The sequence below is a fragment of the Hyla sarda genome, chromosome 2 (assembly GCF_029499605.1).
Source record: "Hyla sarda isolate aHylSar1 chromosome 2, aHylSar1.hap1, whole genome shotgun sequence".
In the NCBI taxonomy this organism is placed as follows: Eukaryota; Metazoa; Chordata; class Amphibia; order Anura; family Hylidae; genus Hyla; species Hyla sarda.
In genome coordinates, this window is record NC_079190.1 from 162,577,112 (window position 1) to 162,597,428 (window position 20,317).

General features: G+C 42.3%; 1 protein-coding gene across 1 annotated transcript in view; it reads left to right on the plus strand.

The window, feature by feature from the left end:
• The window catches only part of TMTC4 (transmembrane O-mannosyltransferase targeting cadherins 4), a 170,178-nt gene that overhangs the window by 110,191 nt on the left and 39,670 nt on the right, over window positions 1–20,317 (plus strand). Inside the window, 4 exon segments of the mRNA XM_056555675.1 lie at window positions 8,185–8,387; window positions 11,151–11,322; window positions 13,581–13,712; window positions 17,366–17,445. Of these exon segments, the coding sequence (XP_056411650.1) occupies window positions 8,185–8,387; window positions 11,151–11,322; window positions 13,581–13,712; window positions 17,366–17,445 (587 nt within the window).

The window sequence follows — 20,317 nt, forward strand, 5'->3', positions numbered from 1 at the left end:
GGGGTGGAGCCGTGACGTAACGATGCTCCGGCCCCTGTATTGCCCGTCATTACGCGCAGAGCGAACTCGCTCTGTGCAGTAATGATAGCACGGTGCCGCAGCAGCAATCCCGGGGTCCCCAGCAGGGGACCCCGGTGATCTGACATCTTATCCCCTATCCTTTGGATAGGGGTTAAGATGTCTAGGGGCCGAGTACCCCTTTAATTACAATACCTAAATTCAAGAAACCCTGCATATGAAATTCCTTCGTTAAGATCTCTGGGTGAGAGGCTCTTCAATCTTTGGATCCATCAAGCCTCTTCTTTTAAAGAGTACCTGTCACCAAACAAAACTTTTAATATATTGTTCCTTATGTAATAGGGATGTCCCATTACTAGCATCGTTATGGATACCCAGCATTTGCATGATATCGGGGACTCGTTTAATGTCCCCAATACCTGCTGCAGTGCGGCAATCCTCTCCTTAATACCTCGCTCCGCTGCCCCGTTCTCCCATCCTCATCATGGCGTCCCATGGAGGAGCATGTGACACACACATCACTCCACCTCCTCCACTGCGCCAAGCGTAACGCTATGGAGGAAGCAGAGTGACGTGTATGTCACATGCTCCTCCATAGGACGCCATGATGCGGACGGGAGAACGGGGAAGCAGAGCGGCAACACATGTCAGAGGTCAGCTGCAGGTGAGCAACTACCAGTGGCACTACCGAGGGTGGGGGTGTGGCTTGCTGTGTACAAGGGGGGCCTGCTGTGTACAAGGGGGAGGGGCTCTGCGGTCTACAAGGGGGGGCTGCTGACTACAAGGGGGGAGGCTGCTACTAAAATCTGCAGGGGGCTGCTGTCTACAGGGGGCTGCTAATGTCTGCAACTATCTATTCTACCTACAAGGGGATACTACCTACTATTAAAGGCAATCTTACAGCAGAGCCACCTGCACTTACTTAAATTTATAGGTAGATAGTTCAGGTGACCCGGTTTCTACCGACGTTCACCATGTGAACATCAGCTCAATAGCTCCGGAGACATTGGTCTCGTCGCCAATGCAAATTCCCTGCTCTGCTCAATGGAGAAGAGAGTAATCTTTGCTCATACTACAGCAGCCTCCATTGCACACAACAAGGAACCCACATATCAACACGATAAGCAGCGCCAGAAGCCAGATCACCTTGGTGTCAGATTCCCTTTAACCTCTTAAGGATGCATGGCGTATCTGTTCACCCTGCACCCAGTCACGGTCTATAACACGGGGTCATGTCCCGGCAGCTAATGAAAGCCAGGACCCAGGGCTAATAGCGTGCCGCACCGATCGTTGTGCCGCGTGCTATTAACCCTTTAGACGCGGCATTCAAAGTTGATTGCCACATCTAAAGTAATAAAAATACACTCCTGGTAGCTCAGTCGGGCTGATCGAGACCATGGCGGTGAAATCGCGATGTCCTGATCAGCTAGCACGTGAGCGGAAGGTCCGTTACTTGCCTCGGGAGCGTCCAATCGGCGATTGATTGCTTCAAGCCTGAAATCCAGGCTTCAGCAAAGGACCGCCGTTAACACTGATCATTGCCATGTTAATGCATGGCAGTGATCTGTGTAGAAGATCAGTGTGTGCATTGTTATAGCCGCCTCTAGTGGCAATAAAATTGCTAAAAATAAAAAATAAAAAAAAGGGTGAAAAAAAGGTTAATAAAGATAATTTAACCCCCTTCCCTAATAAAAGTAAGAATTACCCCTCTTTTCCCATAAAAAAAAAGTGTAAATAAAACTAAAAATAAGTGGCATTGCCGCGTGCGGAAATGTCTGAACTATAAAAAATTATATATATAGCGTATTTTTGGTCACTTTTTATATAATGAAAAAATGAATAAAAAAACGATCCAAAAGTCCGATCAATACAAATGTGGTACCGTTAAAAACTTCAGATCACGGCGCAAAAAATTTGAACTCATACCCCCCTGTATGCGGAAAAATAAAAAAGGTTTATAGGGGTCAAAAGATGACCATTTTAAAAGTATTCATTTTCATGCATGTAGTTATGATTTTTTCCAGAAGTACGACAAAATCAAACCTACCGGTATATAATTAGGGTATCATTTTAATCGTATGTACCTACAGAATAAAGAAAAGGTGTAATTTTTACCGAAAAATGCACTGCGTAGAAACGGAAGCCCCCAAAATTGCATTTCTTCTTCAGTTTTGTCGCACAATAAAAAATAATTCCGTTTCACAGTGGATTTTTGGGTAAAATGACTGTCACTGCAAAGTAGTATTGATGGTGCAAAACATAAGCCATAATATGAAATTTTGTTGCAAAATAGAAAGGGTTATGATTTTTAACAGGCAAGGAGGAAACAACGAAAGTGCAAAAATGGAAAAACCCTAAGTCCTTAAAGGGTTAAAATAAAAGTACTTGTAATTGGTATCGGCGAGTACAACAATTATATGGTAATTTTAAGACAATTAAAAATGTAATTATAAGACACTTTGCTATTTATCTGCTGTTAAAATTCTCACACTAGGTGGCTCTGTTCTGTTCCCTGCACAAGTCAAACAGTTAGTTTGGTCTCCTTCCGGCCTGGCAGGAGACCACACTCAGGAAGTAAGTGCAGGGCATGGCAAGGCACAGCTCTCGCAGGGGCCAGTGACGTTGCGCCTGCGGGGGAACGCCCACTTTCTCCATCCGGGACCTCACACAATGTGATCAAGGCGAAGTGTATGATCATTTTTAACCCCTTGAGGACCGAGCCATTTTTTCCTTTTTGCACTTTTGTAGTAACAATAAGAGAGCTTCCCTCTTTGTTCCCTCAATCAGTAATGCTGAGGGGCTTCTTGAGCACCTCACGTCTAATATTTTAGAGTGTTTGCATACTTATTATATGCAGTTATACAACCTTTCAGGGTCAGGGACAGTTCCTGCGAGGCCCGTCTCAGATGTTCTTTCATTTTTACAGTGTACGGTGTAATGAAGAATTCTGTTTCTTGAAGTTTCTAGCTCTGCTCACTGTTTTGCTGTCTTGCTGCCTGGACACACTTCTCTGCAACCCCTCCACTCTCATGTACTCAGCTTTTCCCCAGCTTTTCCCGAGGCTTATACCTTGCTGCCTGGACACAGTTCTTCGCAACCCCTCCACTCTCATGTACTCCGTGTTTCCCGACCTCTGTGCTTTCCCCCAGCTTTTCCCTCTTCCCCAGCTTTTCCCTTGCTGCCTGGACACAGTTCTCTGCCACCCCTCCACTCTCATGTACTCAGCTTTTCCTTTGCTGCTTGGACACAGTTCCCTGCAACCCCTTCACTGTCATGTACCCAGCTTTTCCCGATCTCTGTGCTCGCTCTGGCTACCCCCCCTACCCCCTGACACAGCAGGAGAATGAAAACATTTTTGTTAATTACAAAATCTGCACTAAAATGTACAGTGGAAAATCCATATGATTTTGCATTTCTGCGATATGTGGCCATACCCTTAGGGCAGTGATCTCTAAATTGTTGACTTCCAGCTGTTGCAAAACTACAACTCCCAGCATATCCATACAGCCGATTGCTGTCTGGGCATGCTGGGAGTTGTAGTTCTGCAACATCTGGAGAGCCACAGTTTAGAGATCATTGCGCAGTGATGTCCAAACTGTGGCTCTCCAGATGGAAAAAGGGGAGTGGGCGTAGAAGGGGGGGGGGGGGGGGGGGGGTTGACAGCTGCCAGGGCGAACACAGAGATCGGGAAAAGCTGGGGAATAAGAGTACATGAGTGGAGGGGTTGCGGAGAACTGTGTCCAGGCAGCAAGGGAAAAGCCTCGGGAAAAGCATAGAGATAGGGAAAAGCTGAGTTCATGAGTATGGAGGGGTTGTAGAGAACTGTGTCCAGGCAGCAAGGCAGCAAAATAATGAGCAGAGCTAGACTGCACCCCCCCCCCCCCCTCACACACCAACCAATAGTATGATGCGGGTGTGTGCGCCTCAGCCTATCACAGTGCCTGTGCTGACTCAGAATTTTCATCAGCTGTTCGGTACACAGTTCTCTTCAAGAAACAGAACTCTTCATTACAACGGCCCTCTCAACCCTTGGGGCCTTAGACCGGCCTTTCTCGGTTGAGGCTGCCATCTCCCTCTCCCCGTCCGGGAAATCCCCGGGACCGGACGGTTACACTGCCTGGTTTTATAAGGTGCTCTAGTCAGAGTTAACCCCTCATATCTTATCTGCCCTTAATGCCATCTCCCCTACCTCGCCATTCCCAGATTCCTTTCTTGACGCCTTTATCACAGTAATTCCCAAGGAGGGTAAGCTCCCCAACCTCTGTGCCAGCTACTGACCGATTTTGCTCCTAAACGTGGATGCTAAGTTATATAAGAAATTTTTAGCGCTGTGACTCACTCCCTGGTTCACCCGGATCAGGTGGGACTTGTTCCTGCACGGAGGCTTGTGATTACACATTGAAGACATTCTCTCTTATCCACCATGCTCAGGCTGTTCAGTTTCCCTGTATTGTGTTGTTTCTAGATGCCGAAAAGGCTTTTGACCTGGTGAGCTGGGGATCCCTGCGGGGCTTCTTGGAGCAGTTAGGGCTTAGCCCCCTGGCACTCAGCTGTATTTTAGCGCTCTATAGCAATCCTTCTGCGAGAATGTGTATTAATGGCTCTCTTTCCTGGCCCCTGTTGATTCGCAATGGTACCCAACATGGCTGCCCTCTCTCCCCACTGCTCTAAGTTCTGGTCATGAAACATCTGTTGCAGGCAGTCCGACTCTGTCCGGCGATACAGGGTATTCAAGTGAAGGATATGCACTTTAAATGTTTTGCTTTCGCTGATTATCTCCTGCGAGGGCCGGCTCTGCCTATAGGCGAAGTAGGCAACCGCCTAGAGCGGCCCCTGGAGGGGGCGCCACACTGTCTGTTGCAGTAAACGCAACCAGTTAGCTTTTTACCACCTAGCACAGCCCTGATAGCACCACCGCCGCTCCCATGTTGGAGGAGGTCTGTACAGCGCTCCACTGAAAACTCAAACTCCCTCCCCTGGCCCCATCATGCTGGAGGAGGCTGCAAGCGAAAGCAGTAATCGTCTGTGACAGCCCCCCATCCCACAACACCCCAGCCCTGCCACTCGTTGCTGGAGGAGCAGGAGGGGGGTATACAGTGGAGCTCACACAGCGCTCGTCCAGCAACGAGTGGCAGGGCTGGGATGTTGTGGGACAGGGGGCTGTCACAGACGATCACTAGCTTGAGAAGCGCTGACAGATCCACTGTACCATCCACTTCAGAACCCTCCCTACCCTGCCTCAACTAGTGTTTGTTACAGTGTGTCACCCCAGTAGTAAGGAGATTACATGAGGAGGGTTGATACAGTGTGCCACTCCAGTAGTATAAAGATTACATGAGGAGGAGGTTTGCTACAGCGTGTCACCCCAGTAGTAAGGAGATTACATGGGGAGGGGGTTTGTTACAGTGTGTCACCCCAGTAGTAAGAAGATTACATGAGGAGGGGTTTGTTACAGTGTGTCACCCTAGTAGTAAGGTGAGGGGGTTTGCTAGGCTAGGTTCACACTACAGAATTTCCGCCTGCAATTCTGCTTTGAAATTACAGGCAGAAATTCTGCTTACTAAATGTATTGTATAGCGAATGGGTTTCCGTTCACAAATTAACACTTTGGAATTTGTGAACGGAATATCTGCTTGAAAATTTGCTCCTGAAGAATGCCATTGCTCATTCTTCAGGAGGAAATACTCTCGGAACACATTGCAGTCTATTGGAGACTACAATGTCCGCGCGGTCCTAGCGCCGAATAATTCAATCGGCGCTGGCCGCACTCTGAATCTCCGGACGGAAATTTTCTGCCCGGAGATTCCGTAGTGTGAACCTAGCCTTAGTGTGTTTCTCCAGTAGTAAGGAGATTACATGCAGAAGAGGTTTGTTACAGTGTATCGCCCCAGTAGTAAGGTGATTACATGAGGAGGAGGTTTGTTACAGTGTGTCACCCCAGAAGTAAGGAGATTACATGAGGAGGAGGTTTGTTACAATGTGCCACCTCCGTAGTAAGGTGGGTCATGTCAATGGGCAGGGTCAAGGGGGTGGCAATATTTGCTTTCGCCTAGGGTGGCAAAAATCCTTGCACAAGCCCTGTCTCCTGCTTTATATTTCCTCCCCGAATATCTCGATCCCCGCACTTCTGTCGGTCCTCGAGGACTTCGGTGTGCTTAGTAACTATAAAATCTATTGTACCAAAAGTGTGGCCATGAATGTGTCTCTTGACCCAATAGTGGTACAGAGATTGACTGACTGTCTTATCCCTTCCCTTTGCAACCCACATCCTTCCGATACTTGGGGGTGGTCGTCCCTCGAGACTTAACCCGTATTGTGGACCTGAATCTCCGCCCCTTACTCGCACCTGAGCAAGTGAGATTGGAAAGATTTTTCCTGGAACGGGCATATTAATATTCGCAAAATGAACCAGTGCTCACCTATGTTGGTATATGTCCAGATATGCCCCTTTAAGGACAGCCGTTACGCCCCCTCCCATAGACTTGGAGGGGGCATGACATCATGAGGGCGGCGTGGTGTTACGTCACTTCTCCAGTCCCGAAAACTTCTGGTTTCCGAGTCTGGAGACGCAGCTCTGCACATAATGCATAGGGGATAAAATGTCTAAAGCCGGAATACCCCTTTAACAGCGAAGCCCTGTGTTACTTGTTATACATTGGTAATGCAGGCCACTGATCTATGGTGTAACATATAATGAGATATTTTGATAACGGATCATTGATCTACTCCATTTACAGTATTTGAGAATAAGGAATCGGTACATGCAGGGCCCATATTTTTAAAGAATTCTCACAAATTAATTTTTAATATTGTACATAATAGAAGTTAAGTTGTAGGGTTGGGAACTTAATAAGAATTTTTGTGGCCTTGGGCTTAGCCCAGGGTTAGAGGGGTTTTTAATTATAGAACACTGACCAAAAGAAAAAAAATCTTGTGTGAATGCAGCCTAAAGCTTACAGACACGTTCACAAAAATAAACATACAGAGTAAAAATTCACTGTTAAACTCATCTTCTGCAGCTTGCATTTATTATAATATACTACAAGCTGCTCATTGCTGTTCCACAACATTTTTAATCTAAACAAATTACAAAGGTGTCCATAGTCTTTTTAAGTTTCATTTTAATACAGGTCTATGGAACTTCCAGCAATTCTGTATACAACTTGCATAAGCTGAACAAAGCGAAAATTAAAAGACTCAAGGCTTGGAGCCACGTGCCATTTTTAAAATAATAGAACACCTAAAATATTTTATATGCTATAATTATATGTGGTAGTGAGCGGTGTTACAAAAATGCAATATATGGATATACTGCAGTAAATGCTTGATTTTTAGTTGTACAGTTGATGTAGTGGACAATCAAACGGATATTATAGTACACACAGTTCTACATGTATACAGGTATTTTGCAGCTCCCTTTTCTTCTAGTATGTAGTCATTAGCACACATTACAAACTATTTACTATGTATGTAGTGACTGTCTCTATCTGAATCATTCCACTCTATTTGCAATAAATGAAACAAACATATATAGGTGATGAAATGCTTACTTGGCACAATTTTATAATTGTTGCTTGAAGCCACCAACAAAGAAAAATGTGCCTGGTTTCAAAATGTATTATTAATGTATTGAGTGAAGAATTTACTCTTATGTGCAAATTCCTTGCTTGTATGAATGTATGTGTGAGAATTTCCAAATGTATACCTATGCCAAGCTGTGTGTGTTTTTTTTTTGTTTTTTTTTTTTGCTTTGTGTTAGTTTTTTTTATTTTTATTATTACTATTATGAAGTTGAGAAAGATGCCAACACATACCAGTCCAACATATGTCAAGGGGACACTTTTTGCATCAGTCAGGTAAAAGAGAACCTATGGCTATGTTTGGCCTATGCTGCATATGGCAAGTAAACACTGCAAATGCAGTAATGCCTTGCAAACATAGGTATATTTTGTAAAATAATGCTTTTCTTAATCAACTGGGGAAAAAAACAAGCAAAATCTGATAAAGAACAATTTATGCGAATACATTTAATGAAACTAAATATGGCATTTAGATTTTTTTCCCCCCTCTGTATATATGTTCACATATGCAGGGAAGTGCACCTGTACTGATAATTCTGTTAACACTGTATATGAGATATGGAATGATTTTTTTTCTTAATGACAGGTAATAAACTATAATTACTATTATTCCTTAAATGGATGGCTACTGCTGTGCCCATGGTGGCTCTGCTTTGATTGGTCAATGGGCTGTATACCTCTTATTAAATCTCTCCGTGATTCTCGGATAATGGCACCGGCAGCACTTTGGTTCTGCTTGTTTGGCTTAATGTACCAGGCATTATTCTCCAGTAATGGCCAAACGAGAAGGTGAGTTCTCTGTATATTTCGAATAATGGAAGCATTGCTTTTTTTGATCAGTAGGGAGCCAGTAACTCATGAAACCCGCATTTCTAGACACAGCTAATAAATGATAGCATAATTTTATTGCTTTATATTGCTAAGTATCCTGTAGTCTGGCTCATCCACTGCTTTCACAAGTGAAAAGGGTAGCATATTATGATATGACAGTGTAATGTTACAATGTTCTTTCCTTCGGATTTGTCAACGATGTTTACAAAACTACACAAATGTATTAAATATTACATTTTAATTACAACATTGTATAAAAATAAAAGTGTTAACTAGTTTCCTAACTAATACCTTCAAACAGAAAACATGCCGTGTCCTGGTAAAATCTAGTCACAAATTTCACTTGCATATACATTGAGTATATTGTGGGGTTAGGTGCTGCCTTTATTAGAGATATGGATAGATACTTCCATTCCGTACTTACCAGATTCCATGCCTTGCATATAACATTAATGCTTAATTTCAGTTCTTAATAACTTGATTTAAACAATAGGCCATTTTCCGCTGACACAGTTAATTGTGTTATGTTTAACATATTTTAACCCCTTTGCAACACATGACTGATCTAGTCCATCATGGTGCCCCGCAGAGTTTATGGTGCGGGCTCCTAACTGGAGCCTGCTTTATACCCGGCGACCCCCAGATGATTTCAGTATCTAGGGGCCACGGCTAATAGCTGGCATGGGGTGGATCGCTCCCCCGCAGCGTGATCACGGGGGTGATGCACTATAGTGGTCTTACCATTTTTTATCTACTGGCTGCAGCTCTGTAATGAATAGAGCCTTTCTGCAGCTGACTCTACCAATGGAGCGCAGATTACACAGATCAATGCAGTTCAATTATTTCTCCCAAAAGTTCCCTAAGGAGACCAATATGTAAAAAAAAAAAAAAAAGTTTATAAAACATATTAACCCCTTCCATATTAAAAGTTCAAATCACCCCCCTTTTCACATTTTTCATATAAAAAACATGTAAACATAATTAAACATAAATGTACAGTGACCCCCCGACCTACGATGGCCCCGACATATGATGAAATCGACATACGATGGCCTCTCAGAGGCCATCGCATGTCGATGTCAGCATCGACATACGATGCTTTTTTATGTCAGGGCCATCGCATTAAGTGCTATCCGGCAGCTCCAAATGCTTAAGCTGCTGCCGGATAGCAGCTTAATGTTCCCCGTGTGGTGCAGTAAGTATTACTTACCCCTCCACGATGCTCCGGGGTGCCCTCCGGGTCCAGCGCTGGTCTTTCGGTGTCTTCTCGGCCCTCTCTGATGACGTCAATACGCTGCTGCGCACGTCATCCAATATGAATGGCGTACGCAGCGGCGTAATGACGTCGCTACGCAGGCCCAGTAAGGCCTTGCGGAAGAAAGCAGAGGACCGGAGAAGACAGCGGAGAGCCCAGCGGAGGCCCGGGGACACCATCTCGAGCGGCGGGGACAGGTGAGTACAGCTTCCTATACTTTATATTGCACAAATCCCTCAACATATGATGGATTCGACAAACGATGGCTCGTTTGGAACAAATTACCATCGTATGTTGAGGGACCACTGTGTTAGGTAACCCTGTCTGTGTAAGTGTCAGAACTATTTAAATATAACATTATTTATCCCTACGGTAAATGAAAGAAGAAAAAAAACAAGAATTATTATTTTTATATTTTTTTTTTTATCACTTCACCTCCCACAAAAAAAAGTAAAAAAAATCCCCCCAAAAATCTATGAAAGTTTAGAAATGTTTTTAAGATTAGTAAAACCTGATGGATATAATATAAATGTGGTATTGATAGAATCAGGCCGACTTAAAGTATCAAAGTAAAAAGTAAGTTTTAACATGGAGTGTACAGCGTAAAAAAGAAACCCACACACATTTGCTAAATTGCATATTAGTTTTTTTAATTTAATCTCACAATTTTTTTTGTTTTTGTTTTTGAGTATATGTTATTTAAAATGTAGACATGTCTTTACAAAGAACAATTGGTCCTGCAGAAAACAAGCCCTCATATGAGTATGTAGATGAAAAAATAAGAGTTATGTCTATTAAGGGCTAGGAGTTAAAAACATAAGTGCAAAAATCAAAATTGTTCCTTTCCTTAAGGGGTTAAATCATTTTTGTTTGTGTATTTTATTTTTTTTCCTTCTAATTTTCCATTTTAGGACCTATATTTTTAAATAATCTTGAAATTTTGCAGGTTCTATTCTTACCACTAAGCCTAAATTTAAACAGACTCCCTGCACTGCGTGTAATAAGGAGATGGCTTTTGGAAAGTGGTCTGTACAGCATTACAGTGAAAGGTGACACCAGTACATAGAAAAGACAATAGATAAAGCTCACAGCTCAGCCTCCCCCTCCCTGTAGAATGACCTCTTCAATGGTCACAGAGTATTCTCACTAGCCTTTTCTTATGTCAATGGGACACCTCCTGTGTATGGTTGCATGGGACCTGCTGTAAAGCATATCTCTAAATGCTGTTTAAAACAGCTTCAGCAAGATAGATGAAATATTTAATAAATTAGAATTACAATTAGAAAATGGAAACATATTAGAAAAAAAGTACATGTTTCAGTATCTCCCTAATCAATTCCCTTTAAGATAGAAAAATTAACATTAGAAAACATGCATAAAGAGAACAGCAGTATTCTTTTTATATTATAGTTTGCTTTTTTTTCTTTCTTAAACTAAAGTGTCCTTGCTTCCTTTTGTTGTAACAGAATCCTCACTATGGGCTTGGGATTTCTCATAATTCCTTTCGTTCCTGCAAGTAATTTATTTTTCCGCGTTGGATTTGTTGTTGCTGAAAGGGTCCTCTACCTGCCTAGTGTGGGATATTGTATATTACTCACATATGGCTACAGTAAAATCTGTAAACAACTAAACCAAAAGGTAAGATTGTAAAAACAGTTAATATAATAGTACTCCTAATATACCATATTCCATGTACTATGGTCAAAACCACATCATATTTAACAATTATGTTTTACAGTGTTAACCTTGCATATTGTATCACATGAACACATGTAGTTAAAACTTTAACCTGTTGGGGATGAAGGGGCTCGCCGGGCGGGATGATCGGAACGGTACGCCTGCTGAAATAATTCACCTCCCGATGATCCAGAAAAGGAGAGTGACGGGTGGTGTAATACACACCATCCACCACCCTACACACATAGATGGGAGGTGGCAATGATGCCACCTCCAGGAGCGCTGTGATTGGTCGGTCAGTCACAAGTACTGGTGGGAGGGGTTGCCCTCACCTTGCCCTCCTGATGCTCCGCTTTGCCCACCTTGTAGTTGGTGAGCAGAACGGAGCTAGTGCGGCAATCATAGTGATCCCCCTTATCTGTGCCATTCTTGCCCAGGATTGTGCCAACCGACAGTCTTCCTGTCAGGGACAGGTTGTTTGTAAGCAGGGACAGCTAACAGTTTAAAAAAAGAAAAACATTTTTTTTGCAGCGTACTCACTGTTTGGGGTCTGAGGGTGCAAAGCACCTTTCACTGTGTGCCCCAGACTTAACAGAAAAAATGCAGTATGTGTTGCAGGAGGGGGATAAGGGAGGACACCACCACTCAGTGCGACACATGCCCCAAACATCGAGCCTCTGCATTAACAATTGCTCTTACCACATTTTAATATCTGTTGATTGGACCCCAATGTACCTGTCCACTGTATATTGTCTTCCAAATTTGAAACCTCAAAAACCCCTTAACATATAATACTCCTGACAACACCTCTTGGGGTATTAGGTCATGTGTCACTGAGTCACTTGTACACATTTGCAGGCAAAAGATTAGGGACGGCTACACACAAAACATTCCCAGAATGATGATTCAGAGCATAGGGTTTGGGGCAGGCATAATTTTTACTTTTGGCTATGCTCTGGGTCATCATTCTGGGTACCTGATTGGCATATTAGTAGAAAAATTGCAATTTTCATTTTTCACAAACTACACTTCATCGATTCCTGGAAAATAAATGTAAGAAACACCCATCCATTCCAAATGTCCGCGTTACCCCTATACACCTTCCTCAAGGGGTGTACTTTCTGTAATGGGGTCACATGTGGTTGTTTCTTTTTTTTTTTTTTTTTTTATTCTAAATGTATGTAGCTGAAACATAGGCCTCTAATACGCAGTGCTTTCTCCTTCCCTAAGGACTGTGCGCATTTGCAGGCAACAGCTTAGGCTCGGCCACACAAAAAACATTCCCAGAACGATGAAGCAGAACATAGGGTTTGTGGCAGGCACACGATTTACTTTTGGCTATGCTCTGGGTCATCGTTCTGGGTACATAGGTGGCATATCAGTTGGGAAATTGCAATTGTCATTTTTCACAAACTACACTTCAACCATTCCAGGAAAATAAACACCCGTCTGTTTCAAATGTGCACTTCACCCCTATACAGATACCTCAGGGGGTGTACTACTGTCTGTAATGGGGCCACATGTGACTGTTTCTTTTTTAAATTTTCCTTTGAATGTATGTAACAGTCAGCTACTTAATGTCATAGGCCTCAAATGCGAACATAGCTCTATGAGTCTTAAGCCCTGTTGTGTGCCCGCACAGCACGTTACATCCACATATGGGGTATTTCTTTACTCGGGAGAAATTGGGCTAAAAATTTGGGGGTCTTTTTCTCCTATTATTCCTTGTGAAATAGCAAAATTTGGGATAACACCAGCATTTTAGTGAAAAAGAAATATTTATTTTTCATTTTTACAGCCCACAGTTCCAGTTCAAAAAACCTGTAAGGTGTAAATGCTCACTGTACCCCTTGTTACGTTCATTGAGGGGTGTAGTGTCCAAAAGGATGGCACAGTTGTGTGTGTGTGGGGGGGGGGGGGGGTCCGCTGTTCTGCCAACAGAAAATTTGGAAAGTTTCTGCTATACTCTGAAGTCCTCTAATGTGTTCAAAAAGTAAAAACATGTCAACTTTATGATTCCAACATATAGTAGACTTATTGCATATGTGAATCCATATATATATGTATATATATATATATATATATATTTATATATATATATATATATATATATATATGATTTGTCATGTCCATTTCTCTTAAAAGCAGAGAGTTTCAAAGTTAGAAAATGATACATTTTCAGGAAATTTTTTAATTTTTAAAACCATTTTTATTTTAAGAAACTCCTGACTATAGTTGTACTTGGACTGCTGACCCTTTATCCGATGCGCTGTATCTATCGAAGTAATCAGTGGAAGTCAGAGGAGCTTCTTTTCCAAAGTGCACTTGATGTGTGTCCTCTGAATGCTAAAGTAAGTCAATACAGCTGCTTTGCAGTTTTTTCTTTGACAAAACATACCAATTAGACACTGTAGGATGCTCTTACATAGGATTTGTTATATCTGTGCATTTCATTAGGTGTTTTTGCAGTATACAGTTGTTGCATGTTAGTCAATAGGAAAATTATTACTTTCCATTGTCCTAATAGGGCACATGTAGTAAGGGTGCATGCACACCATGTTTCAACCAGACGGCAGACGAATCCGGCAGGAAAATTTTAAAACTGGCAACGGCCGTATCCCCGCGGGACCTGTCCTGCATCTCATTCATTTAAGTGCCCCGACCGGGGTCAGATAGTTACTTCGGTCGGCTCATTTTTGCACCATATCCTGTTTTGTGGCCGGACTGAAAACCATGGTTTGCCACGGTTATCAGTCCTGCCACAAAATCGGATATGCAGTGTACAATTGATATATGCATTCACATAAGCTTGTAAATAGAGGGCGTGTTTTATACAGATACAATTGTACTTTGTAATTACATCACTTATTATACCACAAAATCTACCGCAAAGGCCAAAAAAATTATTTGTGGGGCAAAATAGAAAAAATAAATTTGTTAATTTTGTGGGGTTTCATTTCTGCACAGTGTACAGTAAAAAATTGTTATAATTAATTATTATTTAGGTCAATTCGATTAAAACGATATCCAATTTACATAGATTTTGTTTAATTTTCCTATTTTCCAAATTTTTTTTTTTTACGTTTATGCCCTTCATCATGCAGTTTCATTAAGGTTTATATTTTAATAGTTCTGACATTTCTGCATGCAGTGAATAGCTACCGTATATACTCGAGTATAAGCCGACCCGAGTATAAGCCGAGACCCCTAATTTCAACCCAAAATCCCAGGAAAAGTTATTGACTCGAGTATAAGCCTAGGGTGGGAAATACCTCATCCCCCCCTGTCATCATCCAGACCCGTCATTAACATCCTCATCATCATCCCCTTGTCATCATCCCACACATCCCCCCTTCATCATCCCCTTATCATCCCCCCTTCATCATCCCCTTATCATCCCACACATCCCCCCTTCATCATCCCCTTGTAATCATCCCACCCCCCCCCCCCCCTTCATCATCCCCACACCCCCCCCCCTTCATCATCCTCTTCTCATCATTCGCCCTCAGTGGTCTTCAACCTGCGGACCTCCAGAGGTTTCAAAACTACAACTCCCAGCAAGCCCGGGCAGCCATCGGCTGTCCGGGCTTGCTGGGAGTTGTAGTTTTGAAACCACCGGAGGTCCGCAGGTTGAAGACCACTGCGGCCTTCAACATCATCCAGCCCCCTCTCACCCCCTTTAGTTCTGAGTACTCACCTCCGCTCGGTTCTGGTCCGGTCCTGCAGGACTGTCCGGAGAGGAGGTGGTCCGGTGAGGAGGTGGTCCGGGCTGCTATCTTCACCGGGGGCGCCGATGGCTGCCCGGGCTTGCTGGGAGATGTAGTTTTGAAACCTCTGGAAGTCCGCAGGTTGAAGACCACTGCGAGTGGGGGAGTTCACTCGAGTATAAGCCGAGGGGGGTGTTTTCAGCACGAAAAATCATGCTGAAAAACTCGGCTTATACTCGAGTATATACGGTAATATGTTTGTTTATTTTTTTTTACGGTAAAGGAGTACTCTAGTAAAATCTTTAATCATTGCTGTGACTAAAACATCTAAATATATATAATATTGGTCATTGTCAGTACCTGGTTGTAATCTAGGAGAGTGGTGAAATTCACTGTTTTCCTCAGTAGCGGAAGCCAAGAGCAGTTCAACATAAATAAGCAGCCCATTATTCTCAGTGACGGCAGCCATTTTTGGCCTGGAACATCGCAGCATTGTAACACTACAGCCTCTCTGGACCTGAGAGCTGTGTGAGTGTCCCTGATTGGCTGAAGCTGTGCACACCTCCCTAATCTATATTCACTGCTCCCTAAACATGGGACCTCCTCAGCTTTCCCAGAGCAGCAGCTAAAGGAGAATGAAGGCACAGTTCTCAGCTGAGCCTATAACAACAAAATGTGTAATACTGCCTGCAGCCTAATATGTGTAATACAGACTTTACAACATTGTGTGTAAGTATATTATGTGTTATACTGCCTGTAAAGCAGTGCATCTAAGCCTGTTATGTGTTATCGGCCAAATGAGAGTAATACTGCCTAGAGCATTATATATAAGGCAGTGTAACTAAGGCATGGTAACTGAGGCAGTGTTTTCCAACCAGGGTGCCTCCAGCTGTTGCAGTTAAAGGCTGTCGGGGTATGTTGGAAGTTGTAGTTTTTTTTTACAGCTGGAGGCACACTTGTTGGGAAAAAACTGGTCTAAGCAGTGTTTCCCAAACAGGGTGCCTCCAGCTGCCCGGCCTGCTGAGAGTTGCTGTTTTACAACAGCTTGATGCAGCCTAGTTGGGCAACACTGGTGTAATGCAGCAGGCTCTGTACATGGAAATGAGCTAGGGTCATTTACTAGGAGCACTGGGTTTGTGTGAGTCATAGGAGGGGAGGGTATTGGGCCAAGTGTGGGTCGGGAAAAGACAAGTAGGGCGGCTGCTAGCAGGCAGGATGTCATACATTTGAAGCATGGGAAATGTAGTTTCAGGCTCACAGCCCTGGCATCCATGAACCAGGAAGTGTCCAGGATTTTACATCAGGTGCTATAGGGCATACAGAGGTGAAGAGAGTTTTTGGACCAAAATGAATTGTTAGGCAAGGGTAAACAAATATAGATGTTTGATTTTATGTTTGATTTTAGAGCAAAATTGTCTGGATAACCCTTTTTAATTTATTTGGAAATTGTGTAAGAATTTTTACAGACTACGTAAATAATCCATATGTGTGACTAAAATTTTTCCTTAAAAAAAAAACATCCATAGTAATACATCTTCATGCACATTTATTTTTTTTTTCATTTAAAAAATTTTTTGTGGCTTCACTATTGTTTATATGCCTGTTGGTGCTGCATTGTCTTCCTTCCTGACGTAAACTCCGGCCTCAGCGCAGCAACGAAAGACTCTGCCCACCAACATCACAAAATGCAGGCTCAAAATTAAACAAAAAAGCCTCCAGAGTACGGATATTCATGGTGCTGCATAGTATGTTTTTAACATTTTATTTCTCAGGAGGGTGGATGGGTTGTTGCAGGATTGATGGAGTTCAGCTATTTAGTGCCAGTCAGGCCTGTCAGGGTGTCGCCCGATGCGGTACGCCAACCCCCCCCCCCCCCCCCCCCCCTCTCCGTAACTCTCTTGCAACGCTACTTGTAATAAAGGTAGATAAAGAACTTCAGCTATTAACATAAGGGAAAACTTTTCTACTTTAAAAAAATGCTTTTGTAAGCGGGTTTACCGGGTTTTGCTTACATGTGATTTATTTATCAAGATCGTGTGACTATTTGATAAGTAGGTTGCATGTAAGCAAAAGTAAGTTAAAAAAAATTGTCATATAAAAGCCATACGTTTGAAAAGAATCTCCTTCTTAGTGATTACCTTTAGAACAGACTGGAATCGCCTTAAAGTTACAGATGTACTCAAGAATAAAGAAAAATTATTATCTGTGTTCTATGGAAAATTATAATCCTTCTATTTCTTAGTTCAAAACAGAACATAGCTTTAGGAAAATTGCTTTTTTTTTTTTTTAACCCACAGGTGCACTATAATATAGGAAAAAATTTAGCAGATCGAGGCCTTCAAACTGATGCCATTAAATACTACAGAGAAGCTATAAGGTAATGTTATAAAATATATTTATAATATAGATCAATTTTTAAATAGATACTAGAAACCCCCAACAGTACATGGGTTTTCAATTTTTTTTTATGCTGAAGGCTGAACAATTTTTGCATTAAGAAATATAAGACAAGTCAACAGAAACTCCATCTGTGGCTTTTGTTGAATATGTGAATACAGCCATACTACTGTAATGCCACTTTATGCATGCCTAGTTTGACGCGAAGGCTTTGTTCACATGTCATGGTTGCGAGGCAGGCTGTGGGGTTTTTGTATGCAACTGAAATCATTTTAATTAACTGCCATGCAATACTGCAGTTAAATGTTCTGCCGTTTCTAGTTTAAAACCACTAGTTGGAAACCACGCCTAAGCACATGTTAATTGGGTATTTGCATACATTGTGTGAACACAGCCTAATGGAACTATTTTCAGCCCCCCTCAGCACTACTGGAACACTTCCAAGTGCCCAGTAACCACTTATATATAACCCAGTTATTTGACTTGTTGTACAGTTAAAACCGAAAGACCAGGGAGTCAGGAGTTTGTCTGGCGCAGAGAGGAACCATCAGGCAGCCGAGTAAAATCATTGGATTTATTAGATGCAACGCGTTTCGCTGCGCATGCGCAGCTTCATCAGGCATGTTGTACAGTTGACATTTAACCCTGTAATGTTATCTTTAATATCCTACTATAACTTTGTTTGGCAAGCACAAGGTGATGTTGTTGCACCATAATCACAGTATAACACTTTCAGAGTAAGTAAAAAAAAACAATAAATATAAATAAAACCATTCTCATGTAAGTTTAATGAATCTGTTTCATTTAGCAACTACCTATTAGGACTACTTTTAAGAAGTTGGAAAATTAGCAACTGCCAAATTGACTAGGGGGCCCAGAAAACAAAAATACCTATTGTTTATATCAAGGTTGTTTTTTATAGCTAGTTGGTTACATATATGTAATCAGTACACATTAGATTTAACCAACTTGCTATAAAAAACAACCTTGATATAAACAATAGGTATTTTTGTTTTCTCCTTTACATATATGTAATCAGTACACATTAGATTTAAAGGAGAAAATAAAAATACCTATTGTTTATATCAAGGTTGGTTTTTATAGCAAGTTGGATAAATCAAATATGTATCGCTTACATGTATGTAAAAGAGTACAGATGTGCTAATTTTAAGTAAAGTAACTTAGATCCCTGTACTGTTTTTACCCAATGAATCTGATCACTTCCTGGTTTCATCTCCAAACTGTGACTCTGCTGTGCTGTTGCCAGGTAATACATCAGACAGTACGGCCAACTGCGCGTATCAGGTTGTGCGTCCTACATCCCACAATGTGATACCAGTATCCAGTATTACAAATGTGGCTTCTACACCTCCCCCCCCCCCCCCCCCCCCCCCCGTGCCATATCATAAGCCCTCTTGATTACCCTCTGTGCCACTCCATTCCTCTCCCTTCATCACCACATGTGCCATTTTAACCCCCTTTGTGCCACTTTAATTCTCCCCCTTGATCACCCACTGTAAAACTTCATTCCTCACCCACCTTGACCCCCCCCCCCCCTGTACCATGTCCTTCTCCCCCTTGATCCCACGCTTTGCCATGCCTTTACGCACCTGGCCTATGTCTCTGTGTTCTCTGTAGGTTCAGACGCAGACTCAGTGGCTTGGCTGGTCTGACGAGTGATGTCCTCCTGCGTGGCACTAAGGAGTGACATTCTCCCACACCACTGTGTGATGTCAGGGGTGTCACTTATCAGAATTCCTGGCAGCCACCGGTGCTTGCGGATTTAAAGTGGCCATAGCACCAAATGCTAGTTAAAACCAGTGACCAGCCTTTGCTGCTGCAGGATGGGAAAGCCTGCGCCACATAGTTTGGTAAGCACTGCTCTAAAGTCAATATGGGGCTGCTCTTCATATGCCAGTGTTAACCTGAATTAAGATGGAAAGTTACACTTAGTTTAATAATAGGCATTGGCCATATGAGTGGATGTTAAAGTGGGGCAAACAAAACTCTACATTGGCTGTGAGCTGGCATATATTTCCACTACAATTTATACTAGTTTCTAGTGTGAGTTATAGTAAATGTGTTGTGGTGTGGGAAGCCATTCTGCCTCTTTAAGCCCCAATCATATAAAAAATGTGCAACTTTTGCATGCAAGAAAACTGTCATTTAGGGTCTATTCACAAGTACAGCATCCTGTACACATTTAATGCTCCGTATTTGAAGCTGCAGATTTGAAGCTATATTCAACCATTTAGTTTATATTAAACTCTACAGCATATACAGCGGGGATCAAAAGTTTAGGCACCCCAGGTAAAAATTTGTATTAATGTGCATAAAGAAGCCAAGGAAAGATGTAAAAATCTCCAAAAGGCATCAAATTACAGTTTAGACATTCTTATAATATGTCAACAAAAGTTAGATTTTGTTTCCATAATTTACACTTTCAAAATAACAGAAAACAAAAAAATGGCGTCTGCGAAAATTTGGGCACCCTGCAGAGTTAATATCTTGTACTGTCCCCTTTGGCAAGTATCACAGCTTGTAAACGCTTTTTGTAGCCAGCCAAGAGTCTTTCAATTCTTGTTTGAGGTATCTTTGCCCATTCTTCCTTACAAAAGTTCCAGTTCTTTGAGATTTCTGGGCTGTCTGTCACGCACTGCTCTTTTAAGGTCTATCCATAGATTTTCAATTATGTTGAAGTCAGGAGATTGTGAAGGCCATGGCAAAACCTTCAGTTTATGCCTCTTGAAGTAATCCCCTGTGGATTTTGAGGTGTGTTTAGGATCATTATTCATTTGTAGATGCCATCCTCTCTTTAACTTCAGCTTTTTCACAGATGGCCTCAAGTTAGC